This window comes from Dama dama, chromosome 2, assembly GCF_033118175.1.
Source record: "Dama dama isolate Ldn47 chromosome 2, ASM3311817v1, whole genome shotgun sequence".
In the NCBI taxonomy this organism is placed as follows: domain Eukaryota; kingdom Metazoa; phylum Chordata; class Mammalia; order Artiodactyla; family Cervidae; genus Dama; species Dama dama.
In genome coordinates this window covers 26,131,422-26,144,474 of record NC_083682.1, presented here as the reverse complement: position 1 = coordinate 26,144,474, position 13,053 = coordinate 26,131,422, and the positions used below count along the sequence as shown (strand labels likewise).

The 13,053-nt window shown below is 46.2% G+C and overlaps 1 protein-coding gene and 1 pseudogene across 6 annotated transcripts in view; both read right to left on the bottom strand.

Moving 5' to 3' along the window:
* Positions 1-1,446: 1,446 nt before the first annotated feature.
* LOC133068352 (ubiquitin-conjugating enzyme E2 variant 1-like) lies at positions 1,447-1,736 on the bottom strand (annotated as a pseudogene).
* Positions 1,737-8,080: 6,344 nt separating this feature from the next.
* The window catches only part of NAV2 (neuron navigator 2), a 417,005-nt gene continuing 412,032 nt past the window's right edge, over positions 8,081-13,053 (bottom strand). For all 6 annotated transcript variants that reach the window (XM_061167929.1, XM_061167935.1, XM_061167940.1 and 3 more), the window contains one exon: positions 8,081-11,559. In XM_061167929.1, the coding sequence (XP_061023912.1) occupies positions 11,434-11,559 (126 nt within the window). In that variant the 3' untranslated portion in view covers positions 8,081-11,433. The remainder of the gene's footprint in view (positions 11,560-13,053) is intronic.

Here is a 13,053-nt window from a genome sequence, read left to right as displayed (position 1 = left end):
TAGAATCACATTGAGCATCATTTTGTTCTGACTGCTCTCACTCCGCATTCACTCAGCACCCACCCACAAATATTTTCACAGCTGGAGGACACTGACATCACAATTTTGTCAGCAGATGTGGGAACTGTTTCCAGGTCTTCTTGTACTGACCATGATAACTGCTCTGAACATTTCTGTATATATTTCTTGGTACATATATGTATTCACCCCTTCATGGATCTCTGCCTTGTCGTGGCAAAGGGGCTTGCATAACTCAATGAAGCTATGAGCCATGCCGTTCAGGGTCACCCGAGATAGACAGGTCATAATGGCGAGTTCTGGCAAAACGTGATCCACTGGAGGCGGGAATGGCAAACCACTCCAGTATACTTGCCGTGAGAACCTCATGAACTGTATAAAAAAAGGTCAAAAAGATATGACATCAGAAGATGAGTCCCCCAGGTCTGAAGGTGTCCAGCATGCTACCAGTTAATATTAAGGGATATCAATCCTAAATATTCATTGGAAGGACTGATGCTAAAGCTGAAGCTCCAGTATTTTGGTCACCTGATGGGAACAGCCGACTCATTGGAAAAGTCCCTGGTGCTGGGAATGATTGAAGGCGGAAGGAGAAGAGGGCGTCAGAGGATGAGATGGCTGGACAGCATCACCATGTCCATGATGCAATGGACATGAACTCGGGCAGACTCTGGGAGATGGTGAGGGACAGTGAGGCCTGGTGTGCAAAGAGTTGGACACGACTGGGCGACTGAACAATAACAACATCTGTATTCATGTATTTCTGTTGGGTATCTAAGTGTACTTCTTTCCGAGAGCTTCTGTAACTCAGTCTCTCAAACTGGGTGGCTGTAAACCACAGAAAGCTATTCTTTCTCAGTTCTGGAGGCTGTACGTCTGAAACTAGGTATTGGCAGGGCTGTGCTCCCTCTAAGATTCTGGGTGGAATCCTCTCCTGCCTCTTCCCAGCTTCTGGTGGAAGCGGGCAGCAGCCATCCCAGTGTTCCTTGGTTTGCAGCTGCACAACTCCTGTCTCTGTCTCCATCTTCACGTGGCCCTCGTCCCTCATATCCTTCTGTTATCTTCGTATAAGGACAGTAGGCACAGTGCACTGAGGGTCACCCTACTGCAGCAGAACCTCTTCTTCATTAATTACACTTGCAAAGACTCTGTTTCTAAATCAGGTCACATTCTGAGGTACTGGGGGTTAGGATTTGAACATTTTTGTTGTTGTTGTTGTTATAGTACAACATATACTTCAAGTGGACAAAAAATTAGTATCAGTTACGACTGAACAACAATGACAGTATCTTTAGCTGCCTTTGATTGTGAGGTCCCTTTCCTGTACTTTGAGGTCTACACTCCATTTCTAGAAAATTTACTACTGTGGAAAATGGAGACTGCTTAAATCGAATGGAGGTAGGGGAGGCCTATGGTTTTTCTTTTTGATTAACTGCTGTAATACTGTCCTTCAGGGCGGCTGAAGAGGTTTCATATTTTTAGACATCATTAGGGGCCAGAGCTCTTGAAGGACAACTCTGATGCTATATGAATTCTGCCACTTTCCTAGCACTGATATGGCTCTTGGGTCCACCACTCCATTAGAATTATTAACTCCATTCAGATTAAATTTTGTTACAGATCTTACAAGGGGCTTCTTCTGGATATCTAGGTCCACATTCTATCTTAAGGCTGTATATTTGGTTTTCATAAATTGTCCGAGCCCATGTGGCTGCCATCTTGTGTCGCTGTTGCTCAAGATCAACATATGATTTTAGGGAACATAATTCAATCCTTAATTACAACTGAGACTGCAGTTGCTGATTGTCTTATCAGATCCCAAGAAAGGACTTGAGTGTAGATTGTTAATCTGTGAGAGAAGCACTTTTGAGGCAGGGGAGGCGTCTGGGGCATGGAATTTAGGCTGGACTCAGTCTAGTGGTCTCGCCAGTACACCAGCAAGGTGATAGGACAGAAAGCCAATAAATCGTTCCTTGACTGCTTCTGTGGGCAACTGGGATCAATCAACCCCATTTGGGCAGCCTCTAAAGAGCTCTATGGCGCTTCCCCGGTGGCTCAGAAGGTAAGAGAATCTGCCTGCAATGTGGGAGACCTGAGTTCGATCCCTGGGTTGGGAAGATCCCCTGGAGAAGGGAAAAGCTACCCACTCCAGTATTCTTGCCTGAGAATTCCATGGATGAGGAACCTGATGGGCTACAGTCCATGGGGTCACAAAGAATCAGACATGACTGAGTGGCTGACACTTTCACTTTTCACAGAGCTCTGTAGAATGTGCCTCCCACTCGTCCCACAGAGGGATGGGAAACTGTATCTCAGTGGTTGCAGGTTGTCCCCAAGAGCATAAATCCCCTGTGAGCTGCTCTGCACTTGAGTGGACACGCTTCTGCGGCACCAGAGAAAGGTCTCAGATGCAGAGCCTTGCAGTGGGATGCTGTTGGCATCAGTTGTCCACTGCGGACTCAGGTCAACCCAGGGCTGTGGATCAAGGCATCGACAGTGTCTGCTCCAGCTCATGCCTTGTGATGCTTCTCCAGAGAGGACATGCAGATTGCCCACAGGCACATGAAAAGATGCATAACATCTTTAATTATCAGAGAAATGCAAATCAAAACTACAACGAGGTCTCCATAAATTAGGTCCTTTGGTCTGAGATGTTATTCACTATTTCATGCAGTAAAGCAAGGACGTGCTGGGTTTATTTGGGGAAGGTTTATTCTGTTTCCTTGAATGACCTGTGAGTTCTTGCACCAATACCACACTGACTTCATGATCTTTGAAAGTCCTGTTCTCTTGTAGAGAACTCTCTCTTCGTCTTCTTCCTCATTGGCTATGCTTCATCTTTTGCATTTCAATATACATTATAAAACTATCTTGTCAATTCCATAAAAATTATGTTGATTTTTTGAGCAGGCTTGCATCAGCTCTATAGACCATTTTGGTCTATAGACATCTCCACACCACTGAGCCATCTAATCCATACATATCACATTGTTGTTCAGTCACTCAGTTGTGTCCAACTCTTTGCGACCCAGTGGACTGCAGCACACCAGGCTTCCCTGTCCTTCACCATCTCCTGGAGCTTGCTCAAACTCATGTCCATCAAGTGAGTGATGCCATCCAACCATCTCATCCTCTGTCGTCCCCTTCTCCCGCCCTCAATCTTTCCCAGCACCAGGGTCTTTTCCAATGAGTTGGCTCTTCACATCAGGTGGCCAAAGTATCAGAGTTCCAGCTTCAGCATCAGTCCTTCCAATGATTATTCAGTACTGATTTCACTTAGAACTGATTGGTTTGATCTCCTTGCAGTCCAAGGGACTCTCAAGTCTTTCTCCAGCACCACAGTTCAAAAGCATCAGTTCTTCGATACTCAGCCTTCTTTATGGTCCAACTCTCACATCCATATATGACTACTGGAAAAACCATAGCTTTGACTAGATGGACCTTTGTTGGCAAAGTAATGTCTCTGCTCTTTAATATGCTGCCTAGGTTTGTCATAGCTTTTCTTCCAAGGAGCAAGTGTCTTAATTTCATGGCTGCAGTCACGATTCCCAGTGATTTTGGAACCCCTCAAAATAAAGTCTGTCACTGTTTCCATTGTTTCCCCATCTATTTGCCATGAAGTGATGGGACCGGATGTCATGATTTTCCTTTTTGTAATGTTGAGTTTTAATTCACTCTCCTCTTTCATCTTCATCAAGAGGCTCTTTAGTTCCTCTTTGCTTTCTGCCATAAGGGTGGTGTCATCTGCATATCTGAGACTACCGATATTTCTCTTGGCAATCTTGATTCCAGTTTGTGCTTCATCCAACATGGCATTTTGCATGATGTACTCTGTATACAAGTTAAATAAGCAGGGTGTCAATATACAGCCTTGACATACTCCTTTCCCAATTTGGAATCAGTCCATTGTTCCATGTCTGGTTCTAACTGTTGCTCCTTGACCTGCATACAGGTTTCTCAGGAGGTAGGAAAGGTGGTCTGTTATTCCCATCTCTTAAAGAATTTTACAGTTTGTTGTGATCCACACAGTCAAAAGTTTTAGTGTAGTCAATGAAGCAGATGTTTTTCTGGAATTCCCTTGCTTTTTTTATGATCTAATGGATGTTGGCGATTTGATCCCTGGCTCCTCTGCCTTTTCTAAATCTAGCTTGTACATCTGGAAGCTCTTGGTTCACATACTGTTGAAGCTTGGAGGATTTTGACCATGACCTTGCTAGCATGTGAAATGAGCACAATTGTGCGGTAGCTTGAATAGCCTTTGGCATTGCCCTTCTTTGGGATTGGAATGCAAACTGACCTTTTCCAGTCCTGTGGCCACTGCTGAGTTTTCCAAATTTGCTGACATACTGAGTGTAGCACTTTAACAGCATCATCTTTTAGGATTTGAAATAGCTCAGCTGGAATTCCATCACCTCCACTAGCTTTGTCCATAGGGATGCTTTCTAAGACCCACTTGACTTCACACTCCAGGATGTCTGGCTCTAGGTGAGTGATCACATCATTGTGGTCATCTGGGTCATTATAATCTTTTTTGTATAGTTCATCTATGTATTCTTGCCACCTCTTCTTAATATCTTTTGCTTTTGTTAGGTCCATACTGTTTCTGTCCTTTATTGTGACCATCTTTGCATGAAATGTTCCCCTGGTATCTCTAATTCTCTTGAAGAGATCTCTAGTCTTTCCCATTCTATTGTTTTCCTCTATTTCTTTGCATTGTTCACTTGAAAAAGCTTTCTCATCTCTCCTTGCTATTCTTTGGAACTCTGTATTCAGATGGATATCTTTCCTTTCTTCCTTTGCCTTTTGCTTCTCTTCTTTTCTCAGCTATTTGTGAGGCCTCCTCCAACAACCATTTTGCCTTTTTGCATTTATTTTCTTGGGAATGGTTTTGACCACTGCCTCCTGAACAATGTCATGAACCTCTGTCCATAGTTCTTCAGACACTCTATCAGATCTAATTGCTTGAATCTGTTTGTCACTTCTACTGTATAATCATAAGGGATTTGATTTAGGTCATTCCTAAATGGCCTAGTGGTTTTCCCTACTTTCTTCAATTTAAGTCTGAATTTTGCAACAAGGAGTTCATAATCTGAGCCACAGTCAGTTCCTGGTCTCGTTTTTGCTAACTGTTTAGAGCTTGTCCATTGTTGACTGCAAAGAGTATAATCAATCTGATTTCAGTATTGACCATCCGGTGATGTCCATGTGGAGTCATCTCTTTTAGCTTCTTCAGCATTAGTGGTTGGGGCACAGACTTGGATTACTGTGGTAGTGAATGGTTTGCCTTGGAAACAAACTGAGATCTTTCTGTTGTTTTTGAGATTGCACCTAAGTACTGCATTTCAGACTCTTTTGTCCTAGGTAATTGATATTTTTGATGCTCTTAAATTGGTATTTTAAAGATTTTTATTTTTAAATTTAGGTGCATATAGATATTAAATAAATTTACACTGACTTTGTATCCAGCAATTTTTTTCAGCTTATTACTTCTAATCATTTATCTGTGAATTCTTTTGGGTGACCTAAGTACCGAATGCTCTCTATGAGTAAAATCAGTCCAGGTTCTTGCTTTCCAATCTTCAGGATTTACTTCTCTCGCTTCTCTGCACTGACTGGGGTTTCTATGATGTTACGTGGTGAAAGGAGTCATCTTTATCTGTCTCCTAATCTGAAAGGGAACACAGTCAACATTTTACCATTAAATATAATGCTTTCTAAAGTTTTTGCTTTAAATATTTCTTGTAAATATTTGAGATATGTCAATTGCAGCCTTGTGAGAAACTCTGAGCCAGAGGACCCAGCCCCACCAACCTGATCCATGCAAACTGAGAGATGTTCATTGTTTTAAGCTGCTAAATATGGGTGTAATTTGTTACACACTAGCAATAGATAACTCACGCAGAAGGATGTATAATTTTCCCCGCAAAGTCCAACCTAACGTGACTACAGCATTGTGTGGCAGAAAAAGCATGGGTTTTAGAATCAGATAAACAGGGTTCCAGTTCTTCTACAGAGTAAGTTACTTATCATCACTCAGCCTGTTTTCTCCCTGGAAATGAGATAACCATCCACCTTCCACCTCTTAGAGATGCTGTGATTACACGGGAGGAAGTTACATCTCAGTGCAGGGTCTGGCACACAGGATAAGTACTTCAATGCCTAGCTCCCATCCCACCCATTTGACAAAGTCATCTAGCCCACTGTGGCTCTTAAATATGCTCATTATATTTCCTGGATAACATCAGAGTATATTGTGTAGGTAGGGGGTGCATTTTTTTTTTTTTTACATTTTTAATTGGAGCGCAGTTGCTTTACAATGTTGTGTTAGTTTCTGATGCAAAGTGAGTTATATGTATACCTATATCCCTTCTTTTTGAGTCTGCCTTCTCATTTAGGTCAACAGAGCACTGGGTAGAGTTCCCTGTGCTATATGGCAGGTTCTCATCAGTCGTCTATATAGTATACATAGTAGCGTGTATACATGTCAGTTCCAACCTCCCAGTTCATCCCACCCTCCCTTCTCCCCCTTGGTATCCATAAGCTTGTTCTCGACATTTGTGTCTTTACCTTTGCTTTTCAAGTAAGTTCATCCTTACCATTTTTTCTAGATTCCACATGGAAGTGATATTATATTTGTTTTTCTCTTTCTGACTTACCTCACTCTGTATGACAGGTTTATCCACCTCTCTGCAAATGGTGCAATTTCATTCCTTTTTTTATGGCTGAATAATATCCCATTTTATATATGCAGGGGTAGAATATCTGACATAGAAAACCTTGGAAACTTAGGCTATCTGGTTGCCACACCATCGTACCAGCTCCCCTTCATTTTGACAGCTATTACAAACTGCCTACTCTCAACATGTAGACTATTTATTCCTCCCACCCCCAGTTGGGCCACTGCTGTGGGTTACAGTGAGTTGGACATTTCACGTCACCAGCAGTTGAACCCACTGGGTAGGCTCCATTTCCCAACGACCCCACATGCCTCACTTTAAGTCAAGCCTTTACAATTCTTATTGTTGCTGGTAGAAGTGAAGGCTAAGATGTGATAACATCTCCCACTGCCCGTGCTCTGCGATGGGTATCACCTGCAGTGTGGAATGGCCCCTAAGATGAGAAGCAGGATTTGGGGTTGGAATAGGGGGCTGAAACTCCAACTCTCTCACTTCTTAGCTTACAGGACCCTTGGCAAGTTGTTTTCTCTGAGCCATTTATCTTTTATTTTTTCCTTCACTTATAAAATAGGAGTAAGTATTTTACCTCCTCTGGGTCATTTTGCAGATTATATTGGAGCATTTGGGAAAAGCATCTGGCAATTTGCAGGTACCCAATACATTAAAAAAAAAAAAATCTTTCCTGGGGCTTCCCTAGTAGCTCAGTGGTAAAGAATCCGACTGCCAGTGTGAGAGACACAGGTTCGATCCCTGGTCGGGGAAGATCCCACATGCCGAGGAGCAAATAAGCCCGTGCGTCCCAACTCCTGAGGCTGTGCTCCACCACAAGAGAGGCCACCAGTGAGAAGCCTGCACACTGCAACAAAAAGCAGCCCCCGCTCACAACCAGAGAAAAGCCCACGCAGCAACACAGGCCCAGTGCAGCCACAAATAATACATGAATAAAGTTATTAAAAAGAAATCTCTCCTGTGCCCAGGGGTCAACTGGGGGGCGGGTGGGGCAGCTGGATACTGATAGAGCTCGCCTCAAAGTGTAGTGTAAGACCCGAGTGTGAGCATCACCCAGGAGCTTGTTAGAAACGGAGAATCACAGGCCCCACCCTGGACCTGCTGAATTGGGATCTGCATCTCCACAAGGTCCTCAGTGACTCAGGGCTTGCGAGGAACCCGAAGGCCTGCATTGTTCATAAGCTCCACGCAAGCAATAACCGAGGTGAGGGACTGAGAAGAGGCAGGACGCTGATGACACAGCGGCAAAGACGGGTTTACAGATTTGGGGAGCTCCTCCTGTGTTTGCTGCATCCAAAGAAGGATGACTTCTCCCTGGCATGAACCTGAACTCTGATGAGAATGTTATCGAGCACAGAAAAGTCAAACCACTCATCTGAATAAATAAGCATCAATTTTATTGAATCATGAATAATTTAAGACTGGTACAATCATCATCTTTATTCTCTATGACGTGGGGCATGATCTCCAGCAGATCACTGGCAAATCCAAAAACCTCATGATAAATGAAAATTAAATAGGGAGGGAGGGAGGGTGGGAGGAAGGAAACATACCGTACACAAAATACTCAATTCCTAGTTTTCTCTTTAAAAATGGCTAGAAAAAATTCATCAAAATGCAGCACTTTAATCAATTATTTACAATTTCTATGTTACAATGAAAAAATGTACATCTTATAGAACATATTTCATAAACTGCTCCACTGGAAACAACTAGATCAAAACAGCAAACCTTTCATGTCATATCCACAAAGTTGGATTATTTTTTTTTCTTTTGAAGGAGATTCGCCACGATCAAATCTGAATACACAGAATTTTGAAGTTTAAGCATCAACAATAAAATAAAAACTGTCCCCAAGATTACAACAAAGATCTAGGTAAGTCTCATTCCGTGTCCCACCCCTGTCCCACCCACCTCCTTAAATTAAAAGGAATTCCCATCTCATTTATGGCCTGTAAAATTCTTGGCAGTTTGGGAAGAAAACTTTTGGCTTCCATCGGTAACTCAACACAAATGTTGCATAGAATTTCATACATTTTTTCAAAATTAGCCTAACTGTAGAAAAAGGCAAAAATGGAAGCATTTCGGACAGAGCCCTAAATGAGCACAAAGTCACTTTGTCAAAGGTGAGTGACACAAAGAAAACAGGACCAAAGTAAGAAATATGCATATCAGACAACCCTGCTTCCCGAAACATTAGGAAAGACGCCGAGTTGTGAATCGGGCAAGGCTCCGCTCCTGGACACCACCATTCGGTTGCCAGGCAGCACCAGGGACAGAGGTCTTGGCGCTGGGCCTGGACCCGGTGGGAGGGAAGTCTGTGGGGTCAGGGAAGAAAGAAAGAGTGAAGAGGGAGTCGTCAAAAGAAATGTGTCAGAGGATATTGGTAGGTGTCTACTCACAGGTGACTGGGAAAACTGCCCACAAGGAGGAGTAGTCCATTGTGCCTCCTCCCAAATTCACAGTATGAGCGTATAAGGTCATCGCCGGGAGACAAGACTGAGGAGGACTGTTCTTCAGGTTTACACAGAAGGCTCAGGGTGGCGGCCCCGAGGTCACAGGCTAAAATACAGGCTTTGAACGTCTGATGAAAAACAAAACAGAGGAAGACACACTCACGCACCCAGATGACTCAGGAAGGCTCAGCAGAACACAGTCTGCTAAGATTTTTTTTAAATTAGGATGAAAGAAAACAGCACGTCGAGAGGTTTGCCATTCACCTGTTAGTGGGACACAGTCCACTTTTCGTTTTAAAGAGGAAGTAAGTGGTGTCATCCAATGTCACGTGAGTGGTTTCAGGTCAAGCTCTTGTGGGAAGAAAAGAACAGATATTGAGAGAGGGATGTTTGGAAACAGAAATGTTTAAAAAAAAAATGGAGTAAAAACCCTGAAAATCATTAACAGAGATACCCCCCCTGGGGGTCTGATAAAAATAAAACAGAAACAAGTGACTCAAAGATTGACCACACTCTGTAGAGAAAATACCAGGACGTTGAAGACATGTACCAGCAGAGCATGACTCGGCAACGTCACGTAACATGGCAGAACTTCTGCCTTTTCCTGCACGAGACGAGATTGCCGTCTAGTCAGGGTGTTAGCTGATAAGAACCTAAAAACACAAGGATTTTTTTTTCCTCCTTTTTCATTTTCCATAGTCACGCATCCACACGAAAGAGTCTTTCAGATGAGAGAAGTCACATTAACTGAGTTCTCCGAGTGAGTCGATGACTTGTTAGCCCTGTTTGCTTGGACGTGGAAAACAGAAAAACAGACCCCAGGCAGGCACGACACTCAACAATGATCACGGTGAATACAAAACCAGTAAGGCATCGCTTTGGGAAGGTCAGCACCGAAGAGGTCAGGCAAGACTCATCACCGGAGGCTGCGGCTTCTGGAAGGGGGCGGCCACCCCCGCCTGTGGACTTGTGTGATGTCCCGTTGGTACTGGGGAAAGTGCAAGTGTTTTGCGAGGTGACCTCCCACCCCGGCCCTGAGGCTGGGGGCTGGCACGCTGGAGGTGTTGACATGCGTCCTGTAGCCTCGGAGACGAGGAGGAAAGGCAAGGTCCCGCTCACCCACGTGCTGAGGATGGGGCGCTGGCCCCACCTTCAAGAGCGCAGCGACCGCAGCCCTAGCAGGAGGCGGCGAGTGTGTAGAACCGTGAAGATGGACAACTGAAAACCAAAACTCAGCAGGACCCAACCGAAAGCCAACTCCTGCAGTTCTCACGTTCACCAAAGGATGGATTCTGACCACGAAGGGGAGGAGAGGGGGGAAAAAAAAAACCTTCAAAATCAAGAGTCAGAAAGGAAGAAGTTGACCTCATTTTCAAAGGAGGTGATGGGTTCGCCAAGGTAGACCAGTTCTCACTGGACACAGTGTTAGCAGGAACAAGACCGGACGCGTTTCCGTAGGAGAAGGACTCGGACACATGCAGATCGGCCTTTACAGCCGCGTCCACTCGGCCGCGCACTCTCGCTGGAGGATGAACCGGAGGCTGATGGGTCTGAGAGGTGGGGGTGAACTGGGACAGGCAGGATACCTCCCGGGTAAGGAGAGCACCATTTTGAAAACAAACAGAAGAGAAAGCACGATTTGTTGTTCCTAAGGTCTCCCTGTGACGTGGCTCTGCGGTTTGCTGAGGGTGTCCAGAGCAAGGATCCCGGTGGGCACCAGGTCTCTCTGGGGCTGGCGGGGTGGAAGGGCGTCGGCAGGGTGGAATGGCATCAGCGGGGTAGGGTGGGCAGGGTGGACCGGGCTGCAGGGTCTGCTCGGGAAAAGCCCTGCTGTCTGCATTTCCAACTCTGCCCCGGTCTCTTCCGTCTCCGGGCAGCTCAGGGCAAGGAGGCTGCTTGGTCTCAGAGCTTCAAGTAGGTTTGTTGTTGCTGTTTTTTCACCCTCTCGTTCCAACGGTGATGGTCCTTTCCCGAGAAGTACCTTTCCGTGTCTTAGGGAGGTCACGGCAACAAGGCAGAACCGTAATGAAAACGGTAGATAGTGCAGTTTTCGCTGTGAAGGACGTGGGCCCCAGGCAGCCGGCCCGGGGCGCCCGCACCCAGGTCAAGGCTGGAGGACGAGGAGGGGCGTGGGGCTCCCCGCAGCGCTCACACAGCGGCCGGGGGCTGGCTCAGGAGGGCGTCTTCAGGGGGCGCGGGGGAGGCCGGTGCAGGGCGAGGAGGATGGGGGCGTTTGGACAGGGAGGAGGGCAGGCTCCGGGTCCCGGCCCCCGTCACAGAGTGGACTCCAGGGACGAGTCCAGGATGTCGTCCTGGTGGCTGGTGCTATTGGAGTCGCTGTCGTAGCTCTGGGGGCTGGAGTAGTTGGCGGCCTCCTGAAGCCTCATGAGCATGTTCATCTGGGGAAAGATCGAGGGGCGTGAGCGGGCTCCCGGTCTGTGCAGAGCCGCCCACCTCCGGCCTCTCCGAAGCTCAGGCCCCCCCTCTCTAGACTCACCTTGGGGCTGTGGCCCACCGTGGAGATGGTAGACGCGAGCATGGACTCTGGGGCCAGACTTCCAGGGTTCAAATCTCAGCTCCACCACCCCCAGCTGAATGACTGGGGCACGTGACTTAACCCCTACACCTCAGTTCCTTCACTGGTCACATGTGAATAATTATACCTACTCTATCACCTTATGCTGTGGATGAACAGACACATAGGACAGAAAATACAAAGTCCTCTATATTTATTTTCACACTTGGGAACAGCACCTCACCCCAGTGTATCCCTCGGCCTGGGTGAGATGCCAGCCAAGTGCCCCAGCTTCTGGAACACGAACAGCGGCACTGCTGACCTCTAGGCCCATGGCTCCCCTCCAGTGAGCATCCAGCCCGTCTGCACCCCTGGCTCTGGCCAGAGGGCTCCCTAGAGTCACCTGCGCTTCCAGCTCCCGTCAAGGCTTCCATGGGGAGGGGGGACAGCACTAGCTACAAGTGGAGCCTCAGAGCACACAGGTAACCTCTGGGAAATTATTTAATAGATCTCATCCATCAGTTCCTTATCTATAGACTGGAGAGAAGAGCAGTGCCCATCCCATAGGGCTGAAGGAAGGAACAAATGATAGGATGTATGCTAAACCCTTAGAATAGGATCTGGCACACAGTAACTGTGCAATAAATGTGATACATCTGTTATCACCATCATCATCACCTGTCTTAAGAGTTCAAAGGCAGTGTTCTTGTATCTCCCTTGGTCCACAGTCTGTTGGTCATCTGTGTTGAAGTGGAGATGGGGAACCGAAAGCGACTCTTATTTACAACTATAAATTGTGTGTGTATGTCTTTTACCTTTGATCTCGCAAAATTAGGAAGATAGCATCTCTCTGAGCTATCATCAGATTTGCTGCAGCCGGGCATGAAACCTGGCTGCCCCCTGGCCAGCTACCCCTCAGGATGCCTAGCAGAGTACGCCTGGGTGAGCCAACCACAGAAGCACCACGGGCTGGTGTCCATCTGCACGGCCACAACCACTAAGGGGTGGAGCAGAAACAGGAAGGAAACTCCTTCACAGCCAGGATTATTCATTCACTCATCAAACATCTCCTGTGTACCAACAGTATATGGTCTGGAGTGAACACAACACAGTCCTGTCCTCCTGGAGTCCTTAGTCTCAGGAGGGCAAGAGGTCAACAAACAAGAGGGCTATTTATAGCCGAGATCTGTGGCCCTGGGGAGAGAGAACAGGACTCGGGCGAAGCACCAAGTAGCTAACTTGATGTGTAGGGGTGGCTGGGCTGGCACAGATGACCTCTGGGGGGCCAGAGGTTGCCAGGAGAATTCTATGTAATATTCCAAGAACCCTGGGTCTTACCTAAATGCTTTCTGTGTTTAATGACACAAATATTTCTGGT